Raw genomic sequence first — 20,013 nt, 5'->3', positions numbered from 1 at the left:
CAGGTAGGAGGAGACGAGGATGAGAATTATAGACCCTCTTCCTTCAACGCGATTCCGTCTCTGGCTTGCAGACCCAAGCAGGGACAGCTGGGGTGGGCTAGGGTGGGGCGGACACCTGTTTTACCTCAACGAGTTTGAATCCAGGAGCGGTTCCAACCTATCCTTCAGGAAGGCGTGGTGGGGACGGTAGGCGGAGGCGCCAATCGATCCTGTCGTCTCGGCTCTATCCTCCCCCGCCCGGGTTCCCCTTCATCCCGGGACGGTCAGGTAGCGGATCCGGAGCGGAGCTGGCCAACCGAAGAAAAGCGCGCGGCACCCGCCACCCTGCTGCGCGGCCGCGCGGACCCAAGAGCAACCCCCACCGCCAGCCCGCCCTTCCGCAGCCCACGCGCCCTCCGCGACCCTGGGCACGGGTGCCGGTCATAGTGCCCCCTCCAGGGCTCTGTCTCCAGGCTCCCGCCCTGGCCCTGGGCAGAAGTCCCTCCCACCACATTCTGCCCCTCCCAAGGGCGACCCCTATGCCCCACCGGCGCCCCGTGGCAGAAGTTCCCGCCCCATCACTCCCTTGCGCTCCGTGCGCCCTCGCCCCTCGGCGACCCCCTTCCGCATGGCCACGTAAATCTGCACAACCCACACTGACCTCTCCGAGCTTCAGTTTCCCCATCTGAAAACTAGGGACAACAGTCTCTACCGCATTGACCCAGAATGTGACAAGGCGACCAAAAAAGAGGGGGTTCCATCAGTAGGTTTATTACTAATTGCCATTCTTCGCGGTATTTTGGCGTCAGGGGAGGCGAGTCCTCCCCCTCCCCCTCCTCGTCCCCCTCCCCCTCCTCCCCCTCCCCCTCCTCGTCCCCCTCCCCCTCCTCCTCCGCGGCTTCGCAGGGCGGCGGCTGCGAGCGCCCTCCCCGCCCCAACCCCTGCCCCGCTGCGCCGTCGGCCGCCCGTGTCCTCCTCTGCCGTCCGCCCGCGGCCGAGCCCTGGGCCCCGAGGCCCGCGGCGACATGGCGAGCAGCCACCGCCTCCTGCTGGAGAACGCGCGGCAGGTGGTGCTGGTGTGCGCCCGCGGCGAGCGCTTCCTGGCCGGGGGCGCGGGCCGCAGCCTGGCCGTGCTGGAGCGCGCCAGCCTGGTGGTGGGCACGTAAGTGGCCGGGCGCGCGGGCGGGGACGCGGCGGCCGAGGCCGGGGCTTGCCGCGTTCTCTGGCGTGTGCGCTGCAGCGGGAAACCGCGCGGGAAGAGCTTCCCGGCACAGCGAGAGACGCTGGCAGGCCAGCCTTCAGGGCGCCTGTTGCCGGCATGCTCAGCTGCTCTGGGTTGTCACTGCGTGGGGGGGAAAAAACGGCTCAAAACGGAACACCCATTTAGGATGCATCGAGTCCCGCCGCTGCCTGTAAAATACCGTTGTCCGACGACAGTCAGACGGGGCTGGGGTGAAGTGTCGCCAGGGGTCCGCCTTTGTCAGGATGGCCTGTGATTACTTTTTCTTAAGGACAGATTTCAGACTCACCTCCACCCCCAACTTTAGAATCAGCATCTCTGGAGGTGGAGTTCTGAGTCCTTACTTTTTTAGACAAGTACTTCTCACATCCCCGTGGTCTGTACACTAAAGCTTTAGAACCGCGGAAAACATTTAGATGGGGATGGCCTTGAGTGACAGGAAATCAAGATTTGGCCTCCAGAAAAAAAGAGGTGTTTTCATAACCATCTGAACTGGCTGCCAGACGTGAATGAGAAACAGCCAAAGTGTGAGAGGGCTACCTGGGCTAGGAAAGGGGCTTGGACGAGGATTTGAATCCGAACAGCCCCGTGGCGCCACGATTGCACACGCTGAGTCAAGAGTCGGGCAGACTGACCACCGCTTCTCTGGAGTATGTGAAGGTCGTGTGGGTTGGCTGGCTGGTTTTTAACTAATAAAGGGATGAAAGTAGTCCTAGTGTTACTATGAAAAAATTTGTTTAAAAACTGGCTTAGAAAGTTGAGAAAATATCTACCTAGGTTGATACCAGAGTATCTATAAAACTTACAGAAATGCTGCCAGCAGTGAAGTCTTGGATTCCAAGACATACTTTCTGTGTTCACATCAAATAGAGAAAGAGAAAGGAGTTGACTTGTGGTCTGGAAGGTGGTTTTTTGATTTGAGTCTATTATGCGTGGCTCTCAGAATTTGTTGGATTTATTACATTAAAACAAATTTACAAGAACACTCAGAACTTGGCCACTCAAATATGACTAGTTCGGTACAGGATTGGATTGTTTTTATTTTCACTTACTATCGTCACTATTTTAAACACATGCAAAATAAAGTACAGAATTGAAATAATTATCTGGTGATTATCTGATGATGGACGCCACTGCACTCTACCCAGGGTGACAGGGCAAGACTCTATCTCAAAAAAAAAAAAGAAAGAAAGAAAGAAAAGAAAAAAAAAGAAAGAAAAGAAAAGAAAGAAGCAAAGAAAATACAGATGAACAAAAAGAAAGAGAAATCATTAAAATCATCCAAACCCCCTCATTCAGTGAATTAATGCCAACATTTTGGTGTTTCTCCTTTCAGATATTTTCCTATGGAAATAGAATCATATAAAAATGCATACATTATTTTGTATCCCAGGTCTTTTTGCACTTTGTAATAAATAGTGAAAATATCACCATAGCACTGACATATATCTTTGTAATTTGTAATGGCTACCTTAAAAAAACACTTTGGGGGGAATGGTTTTACTTATTTCCCTTCAATAACTGCCATTGGACATAAACCTTTCTTCAAACATAAGTAGGAATCCATCAACGAATGAGAGATCCTTGTTCTTGAAAGGTAGATAAGCATAGGATTACTGGGGTCAGGGCAAGGACCCAGTGCCCTCAAAATCCTCCCACACAAGTTGACGATGGTTAGAGATTTCTTAGGTTTGATCTTGTTACAACACAACCCCACTGAAAGCAGTGCCAGTCATTAGCTCTCTGTATGGAATAGTTTGTCAGACCTTGTGCCCTGTGGCTCCTGGTTAATGTAGCTTCGTGCCAAGTGAGACACAATTCTAAGAGAAGAGGAGAAAAATAATACGAAGCTAGAGCATTCTCTTTGTCCTTTCTTGTTCAAGGGTCAATTTCTAATCCTGCTGGTACCTTCAGCCACCAGCGTCACTGCACATTGGGTGGATTATCTAAGTGGGTGAGATAAAAACTGTTAGTGATGAAGAGTTGTGTTAACCAGGATGCTAAATTTTGAAGCTTAATTTCTTATTCTGTCCTTTAATTTGTCCACCCCATAACTGCTACAATCATTATTTCTTTTCCTTTTGTAATATCTACCCTTTTCATCCAGTTTTTGTCCCTCCACTCTTACATTCTGTCAGGTTACCACAGCCACTTCAGTACCATTGCTGAATAGGGAATTATCGCCTTATCGCCTGTTTTTCACTGCATATTCCAGCTCTCAGGTTTATAGCCCCGGATCTCAATTTCTGAAACACTAATTTGCAGCCAGTGACAAAGACTCAAGTTAACAGTGGCTGAAACAAGACAGAAGGCTATTTCTCGCCTATCTAAAAATTTAGGTGTAGGAATGCGAGGCTGATTGATGGTGGTCTCCATGGGGTCCTTGGGATCCAGGCCCATCCTGCCTTGCTCCATGGGCCACTTTCTCCCAGTCACTCCATGATCCAAGATCCTGCTCCATCTCTAATATGGCGTCTACAATGAGCCAGTCAAATAGGAAGGGAATGCAACCTTATTGGCTGGAACTTAGTCACGTGGCCACACCTGTCTGAGGGAGGTTGGGAAATGGAGTCTTCATTCTGGGTGGTCATGTGTCCAGCTAAAACATAGGGTTCTAGCACTGTGATAAAGGGGAACATTGATGTTGGGGAATAACTAGCAATCTCTGCTACACATGATTGACTTTTTGTCTTAAACGTGGCTACCATCACTTTTCCGAAGACTCGGGTTCAAGAAGGAAACGCAGTAATTGTTGACTCACTGACATCAAGGCATCTGAAAACATATGTTAAATCACTAGTCAAATCTCCCACAAGATTTCCCCAAACTTTAATAATTATTTCTTGATTTTTCTTCAGTGATGGGTTTATAAAAGCTATCGGTCCTGCCGACGATATCCAAAGACAATTTTCTAAAGAAACTTTTGAAGAAATAATTGACTGCTCTGAGAAATGCATCCTACCAGGTACTTTCTTCTTTTTCAGTAAAGCTCTAAAGGTAGTTCGAACAGTTGCTCTAGGAATGTAAAGAGAAAGAGCAGCAGCTTGTTTTAAATAGGGTGTCACAAGAATACTAAAAAATAATAACAGCTCTGTGTATTGAATTTCTACTACTGAGTGTCTGACTGCTTTACAAACATGATTTCATGTTGAATCCTTCTAACTGCCGGGTGTGGGAGGTATCATTATCCACATATTACAGAAAAGGAGCTTAGGGGTGAAATATCTTAACCCAAGGTTGCTAACCAGGTAAAGGGCAAGCTGGGACTCAAACCCATTCATTCGCTCCACTTCTTCCCACTCCCAGGCTGAAGAGAAACCAGCTGTGTTGTGTTAGGTTTGAAAACAGTCAGAAAAACTTTATTAATCCATTGCTTAGGGGAGGCAAACAGGGCAGCTCCTATCCCTAATACCAGAAATACTCTAATATTGTCTATAGGATGTGAAACCAAGGACCCAGGTCGAGTTCAGAAAATGAAAAAAAAAAAAGTACCCTAGAGATTTCACTGCAGTTCACTTATATCTTTAATGATTGACAACAGAATCCATTTATTAACCATCATCTCCTACATTATCTATGTTGTATGGCTTCTTATAATAACCCAAAACAAGTTTCACAAATTTTTAATTCTACACAAACATAGGAACTTTATATTTATATTTTATTTTATATAAAACTTTATGTAAAGTTCCAGACCAGCAAGGCAGTCTTCTTTCCTCTCAGGTAACCACAGAGACAAATCTTCCTTCTTTCACCCTCCTCCACATTGGATGACCACCATGTTGTTTTCCCAAGAGCAGCATGATGGAGTCTGCCTACTATCTAAGTGCTTTCTGTTTCTTAACTTTAAGATGACTTGATTTATCGATTACAGGTTTGGTGGATGCACACACACATCCAGTATGGGCTGGTGAAAGAGTTCACGAGTTTGCAATGAAGGTAACTGCAATCAAAAATGGCAAATCAAAAGAAAGCACAAATATAAAGTTTTTTTCTAAACAGTCAGTAGGCTATCAGGCTTTGCAACAAATGGCAACATGTCTTTTTTTTTTTCCTTTCTTTCCTTCTTCCTCCCTTAGTCCTGCACTTTCATTCCTGGCTACTACTTGCTGGCTTGATCTCCTCACAGATATTCTGTTCTATTACCTTCATACTTAAGACATGGCCAAAACTTTGTTACTTTGACTTCTATAAACCTGAGAAGAGCCCATAACCAAAAAACACTAGACATTAGGGAATACCAGTGAGAAAAAATATTTTATCATTCTGTACCCACCATCATTGTAATAAAATTGTTATTGCTGTAAATTATTAAGGTGCACTTTTAAAAACATGTCTTTTACTTTTAATTTATTCTTGCATTAGAATTCTCATAAACTTACTTTTAATCTTAAGTAATTTTTAATGTATTCTGTAACTCCAAAACATGAACCAATTTCCTACAGAACTTATTTCTAAAATCAATTGCCAATACTTTTTTAAAGATTTTGAGCTAGCAGTCCTAAGAAAAACAAGGAGCTTGTAAATTAGGAGAAACTACATGATAAACACAAAGGTCAAATGCTTTGGAATTGGGCAGAACTAAGTTTTAATTGTCATGCTGACTCTTCTAAACTACATGAATGTGACATGTTACTTAAACCTACTGAGCATCAGTGTTACTATCTTTAAATGGGCCAATGTCTACCTCAGAGTGTCACTATGAGAATAGAGAAAAATAAATTAAATGTGATCTAGGATGGTATTGGCATTAAGTAGGTAGTCATAATAAATGATTATGATTGGTGATTATTGTGGAGGTGATAGTGGTGGTACTAACTAGATGTGGCCAGGGCTCTTCAAAAATCATAAAATCTTCGAAATCATAAAATCTCTTTGGTACATTCTTAACTCATTTTCTGAATCAGGCTTAAATAGCATCTTTCCCTCTATCTTGTGCTAAATGTTGGTAGTCTACTGAATTTTTTTTTTATTTTAGCGTATTAGGGGGGTACAAGTGTTAAGGTTACGTATATTGCCCCGTCCCCCTTCCCCCAGCATGTCTTTTTTTTTTTTTTTTTTTTTTTTTTTTTTTTTTTTGAGACAGAGTCTCGCTTGTTGCCCAGGCTAGAGTGAGTGCCGTGGCGTCAGCCTAGCTCACAGCAACCTCAAACTCCTGGGCTCAAGCAATCCTACTGCCTCAGCCTCCCGAGTAGCTGGGACTACAGGCATGTGCCACCATGCCCGGCTAATTTTATATATATATATTAGTTGGCCAATTAATTTCTTTCTATTTTTATAGTAGAGACAGGGTCTCGCTCAGGCTGGTTTTGAACTCCTGACCTTGAGCAATCCGCCCGCCTCGGCCTCCCAGAGTGCTAGGATTACAAGCGTGAGCCACCACGCCCAGCCCAGCATGTCTTTTTAATGGATATTTTTACTTTCCTGGATATGGCAAACAAATGACAACAAAGCTTATTTATAACGCCCCAAGTCTTTATATTACACACAGGGCTGTTATGCATTTTTAGTGTAATATTTTTTCAACAATTTTAGCTGCAGTATCTTCCTTTTAAAACAGAGCTGAGCTGCCTTGCCCATTCACTTCTCCTTGTTCCTTCACCCCATTCCAAATCACTATCTCTGGTAGCCTTTGAAAGGGCTCCTAGAAACAGTTTGACCATTCTTTGGGGTCAGACTAGAAAAAATACATGACTAATCACAAAAATAAAATGTCTTATATTGTTCTCTTTTTCAGAAAAATAAGACATTAGGAACCATAAAATACAGTCTGTGTTAGTTATACATTTGCCATAGTCAACTCCTAAGTCCCTGGTTGGAGGCTATGTTCACATTGTATTAAAAAAAAATGTTCATCCTAGCAGCTAAATTGGCTTATTTCAGAAAAATAAAGTTTTTTTCTTCAGATACCAGGTACATTCCTCATAAGCTTGAGCTGTTTTTTAAAGACTATTTTATTAAATCACAGAATTTTAGAGTCAAAAGCAACCTTAGGGATTTAAAGTCCAGGCCTCTCATTATATAGATTGAGAAAGTTAGTTCCAGAGAGGAGAAGGGCATTCACTAAGGTCACCAGCACCAGCTGGAGGGTGGCAGAACTCAGATGAAAACTCTGCTTTGGAGCCCCCAGCCCTGCAGACCTTGTGTGCCACAATCCTTGCTTCTGGGAGTAACTGGAGCCCAGCAGGGACACCAGGAAGAGCCTCTTTATTTGCTTGAGTGACAAAGGTCAGGCTCCAAACTCTGCTGGCCAATATTAAGACTTGGAAGCTGCCCTGGGCCTCTTCAGTGGAGATTTGAACAACTGCAGTGAGGTTCCCTAAGCTTTGTTTTCTTAAACCTGCTGAAGCTGTAGTGGGGGCTGAGCCTTAGCTGGAACCCACTTGCAGTGACTGAGTTGTTATAATACTGAAATACGCCTTGCTAGTCTTTAATCGCAGCTGCCCTGTGACCCCCAAATGCTTACCCACCACATCTCCCACCTCTGTGACTCCAGTCCCTTCCTGGGACCTCCTCCGGAGCTCCCCACAAGGCAGAGTAGGGGTTTCCAGGACTGTGCATCCCAGCACCCTCTCCAATCTGATCGGTTGGTGCTCCGTGCGTGGCCTATCGCTTCTTAATCATTCTTTTAATATCACCCCTGGAGGTAGATTCTGTAGACCTGCCTGCATTTGCCGGGCCTAAAGGCGAGCTGTGTGTTCAGTTGGCAGGAGCCACGTACATGGACATTCACCAGGCCGGAGGAGGGATCAACTTCACGGTGGAGCGCACGCGCCAAGCCTCGGAGGAGGAGCTGTCCCGCTCCTTCCAGCAGCGGCTGCGGTGCATGGCGCGGGCCGGCACCACGCTGGTGGAGTGCAAGAGCGGATACGGCCTCGACCTGGACACCGAGCTCAAGATGCTGCGCGTGATCGAGCGCGCTCGGCGGGAGCTGGACGTCGGCATCTCGGCCACCTACTGCGGGGCTCACTCCGTGCCCAAGTAACCTCCGCCAGTGCGAGCGCGTTTAACGCAGGGCTTTGAGATTGCAGTGGGGCAGCATTTTAGCTCTTGCGGGGAGACCAGTAGAAGCCTTTGGAAAGACGTTCTGATTCTAATGGCCGGTCATCTGGCACACGTGGCTTTAGAGAGAAGACCCATCAGTTTGCTAATCCTTTGGTGATGGAAGAAGAGATGTTTCAAGCGCCTTTGGTTAGCAAAAAGAAATGGCCCCTCATAGGTCCTTTAAAATTACAGATATTCATTGGAATAATTTTCCATGATAATCAATTAGCATAAAAGCACTTTAGAAATTAATAGTAACACTCCTTAGGAGACAGATCAAATCTTGAAGTCTAGGTGACTCAAAAGGGTTTTTGTTTTTGTTTTGCTCATCTGTTTGCTTTCCTAACAGCAAACATTTTTGTTTTACTGTTGTAAATGTTTTTTAGTGTTCCTCTTTATCTAAGTTTCCCCCACATGGCTACAGGGTTCTACTATGGAGAACTCTGCCCCCTTCTGTGCCTGCATCTTATCCATCCAAAGTTTCTTTTGGTCCTAGAATTTCTAGCTAGGAAGGTCCTTGGTTCTGGAACTAACTGAAAGATCTGAAAGAAATTAAGGACCTGAACACCCACAGGGTATCTCCAAAGTCTTACCACAGTCCTAACCTTTGAAAACTTACATATGTAAATGGTACAGACTTACAAATATAATTGGTAAATTTAATCATTTAAATTTATTTTAGCACTCTGGGAGGCCGAGGCGGGTGGATTGCTCGAGATCAGGAGTTCGAAACCAGCCTAAGCAAGAGCAAGACCCCATCTCTACTATAAATAGAAAGAAATTAATTGACCAACTAATATATATATAGAAAAAATTAGCCGGGCATGGTGGCTCATGCCTGTAGTCCCAGCCACTCGGGAGGCTGAGGCAGTAGGATCGCTTGAGCCCAGGAGTTTGAGGTTGCTGTGAGCTAGGCTGACGTTGCCACAGCACTCACTCTAGCCTGGGCAACACAGAGAGACTCTGTCTCAAAATAAAAAAAAAAAAATTATTTTATATTTAGTTTTGTAAACTTTGGGATGTAAATTTGGACAGCTAAAGAACATATCCAAAGTTACATGGCCAGCAAGTGGTAGGAGCTCCTTGTCTGTCTGACTGCAAAAGCTGAGCCCTTTCTAACATATTATTATAGTTACTTTGGAATTTTGGAGAGAATTTCAGGGCCTACTACCGTCCTCTTCCCCCGTGGCCCCACATGGTGAGACAGCAAGCCTAAGGCAGATGCTCTGGGAAATGTGGAGAAAATAAAAGGCAGGTGATAGCTGGGGCCAGGTAAGGGAACCGCAGCTGGGTTGTCAGGGAAGCATGCAAGATGCCCTGTCAGTGTTCTGACTGGAAGAGTAAGGTTTTCAACCAGGTGGTCTCGCTGGCATCGGCATTGTAGATGTGCTAGAATGGATGAAACATCTGAGTCTCTGTGAGTAGGGTCATTGCACATAGAAGTCTTGTCAATATCTCTGCTGTGTAGGCTTGGCCCAATTGTTAACAGACCTGAGTTTTAGCTTTGATTCTTTCTCTACCTTTCTGAGGCGTAAGGTCATTCACCTATGCTGTTTCTCAGGTTCTCCCAGGCACAAATAACCGCTTTTCCATTACCCCCCCATATATATATGTATATGTATATATACATATTTGCTCATGGTAATCTCATTTTCTTCTTTCAGAGGGAAAACTGCTACTGAAGCTGCTGATGACATCATCAATAACCAGCTCCCCAAACTGAAGGAACTGGGCAGAAAAGGGGAAATACATGTTGACAACATAGATGTGTTCTGCGAGAAGGGTGTCTTTGACCTTGATTGCACCAGAAGGATTCTTCAGTGTGGAAAAGACACAGGGTTACAGATTAACTTCCACGGGGATGAACTTCACCCAATGAAGGCTGCCGAGGTGTGGTTGACCTGTTGTTTTCCCTTTGTCAACACTCATTCCTGTGCATTCATGCTATGGAAAACTCAGTTTGTTCAAAGCCTTCTAAAAAGATAAAGAGTGGGGAAATTCATTGAGCAATGTGCAGATAGGTCTGATTGAGCCTTGAAACCCTGAGCTCTGTTAAAAACTTACTTTTTTGCCAATCATTTACTGTTAGTATTATCTACTGGTGATGTTAGTAGAAAAAGAACTACCTTTGTGATCTCATTTACTAAATTTACGACACATTTTGGTTGGCACACAAAGCCACACTGGCATAGCATGTTAGTATTTTGTGTAGCATTTAGGATCTTTCTTTGATCCAGATCAATTTTGGTTGAGAACACCAAAAAGAGCCACAGGATGATTTCCAAATCTGTATGTCTTGCCCAGATTCATTCATTTATTCATCCTTTCAACAAATAATTCAAGTGTCTACTGTGTGCGAGGCCCTGTTCCAGGCACTGAGAATTCAGCAGTAGGGCAGACAAAGGCCCTGCAGTTGGGAGTCCCTGCAGAGATATCTCTGCTCTAAAGCCCAGGATCTAAATAAACAATTGCCCTTGGGGCATAAATACAAATACAGATACCCCATAAGTGTCTCAACCACCATATGTCCAACTCGATCTCAAAGTCACTTCCAAATCTTGTCCTGTGTTTCCTGTCCAGTGAATGATACCATTGTCTGTCTATTGCTCAAGTCCAAAACTTGGACATCATTTTGATGGTTTCTTCCCCCTCACCTCCACATGCCAACCAACCACCACGTCCTCCCAATTCTTTGAAATATCTCTAATTCCACCTCTCTCACCTCTGATCCATAAGATTCATCAAGTGTTCTGTTTCAGAAAAGGTCTGCAAGCATCTGTGTTTAAGAATAGTTTTTGAAGTAGCACACCATCTAATTTTCAAATGAATGCCTATTACAAATTCTTTACCCATTTGGGAGATTGTGCTTATAAGAGTTCATTGATGAGAAATCTTAATAATAAAATGCTATTTCTCTTTGTAGGAAAAACAGTTGAATGGTACTTTATTGATGTGTTGTTGCCATTGGTTAAGTCTTTCCCTTTCTGCCCATTCTGCATAGCTTGGGGCTGAACTGGGAGCCCAGGCAATCAGTCACCTGGAAGAAGTGAGCGATGAAGGCATCGTTGCCATGGCAACGGCCAGGTGCTGTGCTGTCCTTCTGCCCACCACAGCCTACATGCTGAGGTAAGGTCATTTCTCACCGTAGACCCACGAGCTGCAAGTACAAGCTGTGAAGACACAGACTTCCAAGGTGCCTAAACATTATTTCATTGGCATCACAAATCTTTTAAAAATGCAGATAAAGAAAACTTAGCTCATGAAGATGCCATGAACCCTGGATTGGTGTTCATAAATGAATTAGCCCGAAGAAGGAGCTTAGAATCAAATTGCCTTTGAGTGATGGAATTATTGAGGAAGGTGCTTTTTTTTCTTTTTCCTAGATTTTGGAATTTCCAATTGAAAATTTAGTATAAACTTTTTTATAATTAGAAAATAATGAAATAGGCTCTATACTTTTAAAAGCATGCATAAGTTGTTAGGAATAGTTAGCAGTGTTCAGAATCTGAGTGAGCTGTTTTCTAAGAGGATGTTAATGGGTACCACATGTTTAGCAGAATCCTCGTAAATCCTGGGGGTAGAAGAAAAAAGGAGACATATAAGTGCATCTCCCCAGAGATTTTGCCATATGTGCTCTATACACTGGATACACATAGTCCATCTTTTATAACTGTCTTTGCTCTAATTCTACCAAATATAAGGTTTGAGAACTTTTGACTCTTTCCCTTGTACCATTTGCAGGACAGTTGCCAAGAGTGTGGTCTGGGAGGTGAGCATTCAAGAGGAAGTTTATCTTCTCTTGGGACTGGTGCTTTCTGTGTGGCTAGGATACATGGTCTTCTTGGGGAGAGGGGGCGATTCTGCAGTTACAGCTTTAGGACAGTGGCTCTCAATCTCAGGGTGATTTTATCCCGTAGGGGACACTTGACAGTGGAAACATTTCTGCTTGTCACAATAAAGGGATGCTACTGGCATTTAGCAGGTTCAGACCAGGGTTGCCACTAAACACTCCTCAATGCACAGAATAGCTCCCCACAACAAAGCATGAGTTGTGCTGAGGTTGGGTAAAGTCAGGCTTCAGGTAACTTCTAGAAGAGAAAAGGGAATATTTCAGTGCTTTTCTCAAACTTATGATTTCATAGATACACATGTATAATATGCATTTGTATTATCATTACTATGCTCTTAATTTAAAATAGTAGACACAATGTAGACTACAATCAGGAAATATCAATAACTGTTTCTGGTATAACCAACTACTTTTCTTTCAAGTCTCAGTAGTCATCCGTCTAAGTTATTAATCAATATTTAATTTGTTTAATTTTTCACCACTCAAGAACTAAGTTTTTACAAAAAAACAAAAAAAAGGCATTTTTTAAACTTGCCTGAAATCTCTTAACATGGAGCAAAAATCTGAGACTTTGTGGTACCGAAGGGCAGTTCGGCATTAAAAGTCTGAACTTTGTTCCTGTGCCAGTGGAGGCTGTCATCTGCCAATGCCACAGGTAGGTTTAGCCTCCTGTTTGGACAACGAGGGCAACCAAAGAGAAGCCCACATCTTTTCTCTGACTTCTCTGTTCTTATATGTTTCTGATATCTCCAATGGAAGGACCAGCAGGGCCTCCTGCTAGACCTTGAACCCTCTCTTGACTCTCATTTCCAGAATAACCACTGCCTTATGCCAGTTAAGGGCTTCCTTTAATCATGTATTTTATGTATCTTTGCATATAAAGTTTAAATTTATTCAGGAAATAGTCACCTTAGCTTTTGTGGGCCACCCTTAATACTTTTACAGCCTTTTTTTTTTCTTTTACCCTTAAGTATTTTTAGAAGGGGAGGAGGGGGCCATCACAATGTCTTGCAGGAAAATTTGAAGCTATACTGTGCTCTTTCCACACTAACTCTGCTTCGCCCATATCTTCTCATACATTGTCTTAGGTGGGAAACATTATTTTGAGGCTCTACAAATTAACACAGACCAGGAATGCTTCAGGGCAAGAATCGTCTCTGCTGGACTGTTTTCCATATTGCAATAGTTATTACTGAATTAAATCTGTCCTCGTTGCATTAATGAGTTTTTAGGCTTTGTTTGTTTTTGACATAACTTTTGAGTTGTGTCGTAAGGAATAAAGAATATTTCACCAACGAGGTCAGGGAGATGCCTAATCCAGGAGGAAGCACAAACATTTTACACATTAAATTCTTGGACCTTCAAGATTTTAGGAAAAATGTTTAAAAGCTTAAAAAAAAAAAGGAAGGAGAGAGATATGAATAGAAAATTGAAAAATGGAAATTAATAAAAATACCATTATTATAAACTCGTTTAATTTGGTAGTGACAAAAAAGTTTATTACATTAAAAAAATTTTTTTAAATTTAAAAGCCATTTAAATTTTTAAAACTTAAAGACCATTTGTAGGTTATAATTTTCTCCCTTAGCAAGAATGTTTTGATATATATAAAGATGGCCCAGATAAACAATCACAAATTAAACAAATTAATCCTATGCAAAGAATTTCAAAAGCAGAATGATAAAAATCAACAGTCCTGGGATCCTAACTCCACCACTAATCAGTTAACCTGGAGTTTCTGTGTCTTCTTCTAGATCATGAAGGAGTTGGATGTCTCAAGCGCTCTTCCATTCTGAACATCTATTCTGTAAAAGTTCCAACTCTAGAGACTGACATATTTTCTTCCTCCCCTTAGACTGAAGCAGCCTCGAGCAAGGAAGATGTTAGATGAAGGGGTAATAGTTGCTCTGGGCAGTGATTTCAATCCTAATGCATATTGCTTTTCAATGGTAATTATTTTTTCATGTGCCTTTTTGAGCCAGAGTATCTACCAAGCATATTAAAAATTTTAAAATATTTCACTAGCTGCTTAAAATGTATGAAATATCTAAAATTTTTCTGTGAAACAAGGAAAAAATGGGGCAGACAGTAGTGTAACTAGATTTTTCTGGGCCACATAAATGTCTCCAGGCATAGAGAGAAGAGAGGCGCTGCTGTTTCCATTATTTTCTGATTCAGCTTTGAGCATTGCGGTTTTACAATAACCCATTTCCTTTCTCCAGAAAATAGCATAACCTCTACATATGAGGTTTGAGTTAGTAAGGGTAGAGGTGAGCTTTATCATAGACACTAAGTCGTCTTGAAAAGTTGTAAATAAATATTAAATACACAATCTCTATAATAAAGGAATTTTTCAAAGCCTAAGAACCTTTATATATAAATTTGGATTTTCCCATAGCAATTGAGCCAGTTCCTCCTACACACTTAATTGCCATTATTTGTTATGCCATGTTGAGGAATGCCCTAAGTAGCCATTTGTCACTTTCCTCCAACGCCTTTCTCCTCCCTCCTTAGCCAATGGTCATGCATCTGGCCTGTGTAAACATGAGGATGTCCATGCCTGAGGCCTTGGCTGCGGCCACCATCAATGCAGCTTACGCACTGGGAAAATCTCACACACATGGGTCTTTGGAAGTTGGCAAACAGGGCGATCTCATTGTCATCAATGCATCCAGGTGGGTGTGCTCCCAACTTAGCTATTTTCTTTTATGCCCAGTGTGATGTATATAGGAGGTTTAAATCCCTTTTCCACTAATTATTGTAGATAAATATTAAATACACAATCTCTATAATAAAGAAATATTTTTCAAAGCATAAGAACCTTTATATGTAAATTTGGATTTCCCCATAGCAATTGAGCCAGTCCCTCCTACACACTTAGTTGCCATTATTTGTTATGCTGTGTTGAGAAATGTCTTAAGTAGCAATCACCATTTGTTACTTATTTGTTAATTGTTAGTGTCAGGCTCTGTCTAGACTCAGACAGTACCCAATCTCCTCTGTCTTGATCCCTTTCCAACCAGAAATTCTACCTACAGGTCCTAAACTACAGGGTGGACCAGGTTTTCTGGTCTCTTCTCCTGTCTTATGTCTTTCATAGATTCCAGCTTCCTGCTCTGTTTACCTGGACTTTGGACTTGTGCCCTCTGGCATGTGGTTTTGTTTGTGGCTTGGCTTCTGACCTAAGGCTTGCTCCCAACTCAGGCTTGTCACCCTGGTTCTGATCCATTCCCCCTCTGTTTTCTTAGACCTACTGGATCCCAAAAGCTTAAACTTAGTTTTCCCGTTCCTGGTTTCTTATTACCCACTCACCCACAGTCTGTTTCCACCAGGGCCTCCACTGTGACAATTTGGGTCTTCTTGTTGTAAATCCAAAAATTGTAAATCCTATGGTTCCCTGAACCTCATGATCCCATCACAGCCCTCGGACCTCATGTCCAACAGAGGACAGTGGCTCTATAATTCTAGTCTCCAGGGTCAGGAGCCACTCCCTCTATTGAAAATAATGCTGCTGTTACCATGTATTGTGCATCGCTTAATGAAACAACTATTCTAAGGTCAAGTACTTAAATAATACTATTAAACATTTGATTTATCATAGACCAGTAACCTGTTTTTTAGAAAGCCTAAATACCAAAGACCGGGTATAAAGAAATATTTAGAGAATGCATTTTAAAATTAGCATTTATTGCTAAAGTGATAATTTTGACTTGTACACACTGAAGTAATGTTTGATTTCTTTCTAGATGGGAGCATTTGATATACCAGTTTGGAGGCCATCACGAATTAATTGAATATGTTATAGCTAAAGGAAAAGTCATCTATAAAAAAGATAGCACTGAAAAGAAAGAAGACTCTTTCACTATATAAGTCAATACAGTTATACTAAAAAGTTAACACACTTTAGTAGTTTATCAGAATTATGTCATTTAAACATAAATATATTTCAATGTCTTATTAATCTATTCAGAAAACTCAAGCAATGGATCTATTTTAATTTAACATGCACACTTGGATGTTTAAACAGGTAAACCTGTTGTGATGATAATGATAAAACATTCAATTATTTCACAAATATTGGTTACAAATAATCTGAAGGTTAATATGATAGGATATCACAAAAATGCCTTTGTGGGGAAAAGCACACTTGGCTTGAAATTTTCATTTTGTGTCCACATTTTAAATTTCACTTTTTAAACTTTATTTAGAGGTATAGAAGGAAATCCAAGTGATATGCCCCAATAAAGCTAAAATATAGCTTTCTCTAATAGGCAAAAAATATTTCTTTCTTTTACATAGATTATCTTTCTAGATGTTCTTCAAATGCATTAGTGTCTCCTGACAAAGGGTGTCCCCTTTCATATCTAACATATCTCAACCCCAACAATAAAGCTCTTACGGCAGGGTTTGAGACTTGGCATTTTAGGGACCTTCCTGTAATGGATGCATTTTGGCCAAATCTGATAATGTAATTTTGGAGGAAATTGTTTTTACGTGTTTCATTCTTCACATTACAAATGGATAAACATTTTACAACTCCCAATAAATATTTGCTGTCACTCTATTGTTGTTTTCTTTCAGCCTGGAAGTAGATCAGCAGTGTTGTCTATTAGAGTTGTTTAGGAAATGAACAAATTACAAAATTATTTGTAAAAACTGGATAATTTATTTACATATAAATTGGTGTTTCTAAAGCCAGGTGAGTTTATTTGAAATCTTTTTAAATGTTTTAATCACATTTATAATCACAAGTACATTACCAAACTTTGTCCTATTTATGAAGGAATGATTTAAGAAGTAAACATTAACTATCCAAGTTATCACTAATTTCAGATTAATAGAGCCTGAATTAATGAGGCTTTACTGTATTTAGTATAAATCAAGTCAAAATACCCCTCACTAGAAGGTTAAAGGTAACTTTCCTCGTTGTTGTCATTGCATTGGGGTCTCTGGAGCTTCATGTGACTGTTGAATAAGTCTTGAAGAAGTTTGGGGGGCACATGATCACTGTGGGTGATGCCTCCCCTGTGACCAGTCCCCTAGTCAATGGTGGGAGTTTGGGACACAGGAGATAGAAATGAAGACCAAAAATAAATGTTAGGTCCTCCCTGGAACCCAAGCCACACAAGATTATATTCTAATCTTGGAATTAGAAGGAATAAGGAGATGGAATAAGGAATAAGAAGGAATAAGAAGATGAAATGGCATCCTATTTTTCTTCTATGATGCATTCACTCTAAAACAAATAAGTGTTCGTGCCTATTTTGAATGAAGGCAGAAGAGGGTACCCACCCCAAACTGCTTCAGTCCTCCCAAGCCAGTGTGCTATAAGCCCCTGCAATGCAGAGTTTGCTAGAAATACAGAGTCTTGCAGCACTGATCCCTCTGCCTGAAACGCTTCACCCCTCTTCTCTGCGGGGGGTGGGGGGGAATTGGAGCAGGTTGCCCCTCCTCCAACCTCTAGGGTAGCCTTCGTAGCCTTGTAATTTAACCATCTTTCCCATTTGATTGTGAGTTAGTAGAGGGCAGGGACATCCTCACGTTTCCAGAATCTGGTATGGCGAAGAGTTCATAGCAGTGATCAGTGAATGAATTAATAAATAACTGCACAGTCATACAGATAGTCACAGTGAAATATTCCTTATCAAAATACATTGCTAAATGGATGACCCAGGGATGCTGTGCTAAGGAAAATGCCCATTCTGTAGGTTGGAAAGAGCATATGAATTCCTCAACACAGTGCCAAAGGATGGTGCTTGTGAGGAGTCAAGTGTAAAAACAAAACCAAAGAGACAGTCTCAGTGTGGAGGGTGGGGAAGGGGGTCGTCATTCTCAGCTTTGCAGGTTGGGAAGGATTTTGATGAGAGGGAGGGGCTCCAAGACAGTTGGTGAGTCCCCCCCCCCACCCCCGAGCATTCCTTGGTGAGCTTGGACTATAAAATTAGGTCAGGTCAGATTTCACAGGGCTCTCAACATCTGGCTTAGCTGCTACAACTTCATTCTGAGGGCCAGGAGAGGCTGTTGAAAGTTTTTGAACAGGGTAGGGCCAGGGCAAGGGTGTTGTAGAGAGATCAATCTCGCTTTAGTGCACATAGTAGGCACTGGAATATTTGTTGCACGAATGGACTCTGACAAGATACCTACAAAACTAAGTCCTTTGGTGGAGAGAGCGGGAGGTGTCAGGAACTTGAAGTGCAGGTGGAAGGCGCTCACAGCAGCACACTGGGTTGTGAGAATCCCCACTCTGTGCTCCACGTTGGGCTAGACCAGCATTCCTTTTCTCAATATTTTAAAATGATTGGCCCACCACAGAGGAAAAATTAAATTTTTCCCTAAGGTTTTATTATTTTTTTCTTTTTTCTTTTTGCCTCCCAAGAAATAATTCTCACCCCTTCGGCAATATCATCCCCAGTGAGTTGAGGATGCATGCATTAGATGCCGTGAGGGACAGGCAAGGTGGGCCACATGGTATGATGAAGGAGACACACATTTGGGCTTTGATTTCATCTTGAGCTCTTTATCTGTCAAATGGAGAGGTTGGATTCTCTCCATCTCTGAAACTCTGGGTTGAAACTGGGCCCTGCCTTCAGGGAATTTACAATCCAATTACGGCAGTAAGGCAGATGTTAAAGAGTGGAATCAATGCCAGGCAGTGTTAAGGGCTTGCTCTCGTAAAAGAGTAACACTCTCGTGAAACACATGTATTTTCTTAGTTGAATCAGTTTTGCCAGATTTTCCCCAAAACATGAGCATCTTGGTCTTTATAATAGGACCAATAAAAGGATAGAGCAATAAAAGGCACTAAAAGGATAAAGCCAATGCCAGCCCCTTGAAGAGATTTTAGGTGTTCTGTGCAGCTAGAGTTTTGCTCCCCCTGCCATACCATTAGCACGAATTGTCACACTGTCTGTGACCTGGCCCTCATTACATCCCAGTCTTCCCACAGTGCTTCTCCATGTTGCTGTTGTTTTCTCCTCTGGCCCACTGCCTAGGCTATAAACAGTGAGGGCAAGGACCAGGGCCAGCTTGGTTACTATTGATTTAATGACAGAAATGAACCAAATGTAGAAATGGTTTCCTGGCATGAAGGTCTTCTTCTTTCTTTCTTTTTTTATTTCTCATTTTATTCTCATTACCATAGGCTGGGAGAGGAAGGAGCTGTGCACTAATATATAGGTTGTGCTAATTTTGTTGTCTTTCAGACAGAAACAGGAGCCAGGTTCTAATTGTCTCTAAATTCAGGATCTGGATCAGACTCAAAAGAGGACAGACCACCGCTGTGGGGGGATGGAGGCTGTCAGGAAGAAGGGAGGGGACAGGCATGGAGCTGACCGTGGAGGGTCCATGTTCCAGGGCTGCCGTCTGCAAACCCGGGGATCCTGCATGTAGTGTAGTTCATGGGTGAAGGAGCCCACAGTGGCCCCTGGAAGTGGCTGGGGACAGCACAGGCTTGGGGATGGTACTCAAGAGGCAGGAGGAGGCCAGCCGCATCTGCAGAGGGAGGACCTGAAAAGATGCATCTGCATCCCAGAATCCTGTGTAGGGCCTCTTTGTGAGGACAAGGCTGGCATGGGCTAGTGCTGGGGAGCAGCTGCAAATACAGATTCTCATTAGCAGAGAGGATTCACTGTACAGAGACCAAAATAAATCAATTGCTTGCAGACTCACATCAAAATCCTATCAGTGAGTGGCAAGGGACCATGCAAAAATAACGTTAGAAATAAAGTGCACAATAAATGTAATGTGCTTGAGTCATCCCAAAACCACCCACTCCCCTCCCGCTTTGTGGAAAAATAGTCTTCCATGAAACCAGTCCCTGGTGGCAAAAAGGTTGGGGACTAACTGCCCTAAGAGGTGTTAAACTTTGTTACAAACATCTAAGAATAAAATGACCACGTAA

The 20,013-nt window shown here is 42.6% G+C and overlaps 2 protein-coding genes across 3 annotated transcripts in view; one reads left to right on the top strand and one right to left on the bottom strand.

Annotated features, from left to right (window-relative positions):
• The window catches only part of CCDC38 (coiled-coil domain containing 38), a 41,103-nt gene extending 40,696 nt beyond the window's left edge, over nucleotides 1-407 (bottom strand). For both annotated transcript variants that reach the window (XM_020287911.2, XM_076007092.1), the window contains exon 1: nucleotides 125-407. The gene's annotated coding sequence lies outside the window, so the exon portion shown is untranslated. The remainder of the gene's footprint in view (nucleotides 1-124) is intronic.
• A 529-nt stretch (nucleotides 408-936) lies between these two features.
• On the top strand, nucleotides 937-16,672 carry AMDHD1 (amidohydrolase domain containing 1). Its single transcript, XM_012775314.2, has 9 exons — nucleotides 937-1,141; nucleotides 4,078-4,184; nucleotides 5,094-5,158; nucleotides 7,923-8,200; nucleotides 9,928-10,153; nucleotides 11,265-11,389; nucleotides 13,969-14,062; nucleotides 14,628-14,788; nucleotides 15,860-16,672. The coding sequence occupies exons 1-9, from the start codon at nucleotides 1,005-1,007 to the stop codon at nucleotides 15,981-15,983; spliced, it is 1,317 nt and encodes a 438-aa protein (XP_012630768.1). The 5' UTR covers nucleotides 937-1,004; the 3' UTR covers nucleotides 15,984-16,672.
• The last annotated feature ends 3,341 nt before the right edge of the window (nucleotides 16,673-20,013 follow it).

This window comes from Microcebus murinus, chromosome 10 (assembly GCF_040939455.1).
Source record: "Microcebus murinus isolate Inina chromosome 10, M.murinus_Inina_mat1.0, whole genome shotgun sequence".
Classification (NCBI taxonomy): Eukaryota; Metazoa; Chordata; class Mammalia; order Primates; family Cheirogaleidae; genus Microcebus; species Microcebus murinus.
This window is presented reverse-complemented; position numbering and strand designations above follow the sequence as displayed.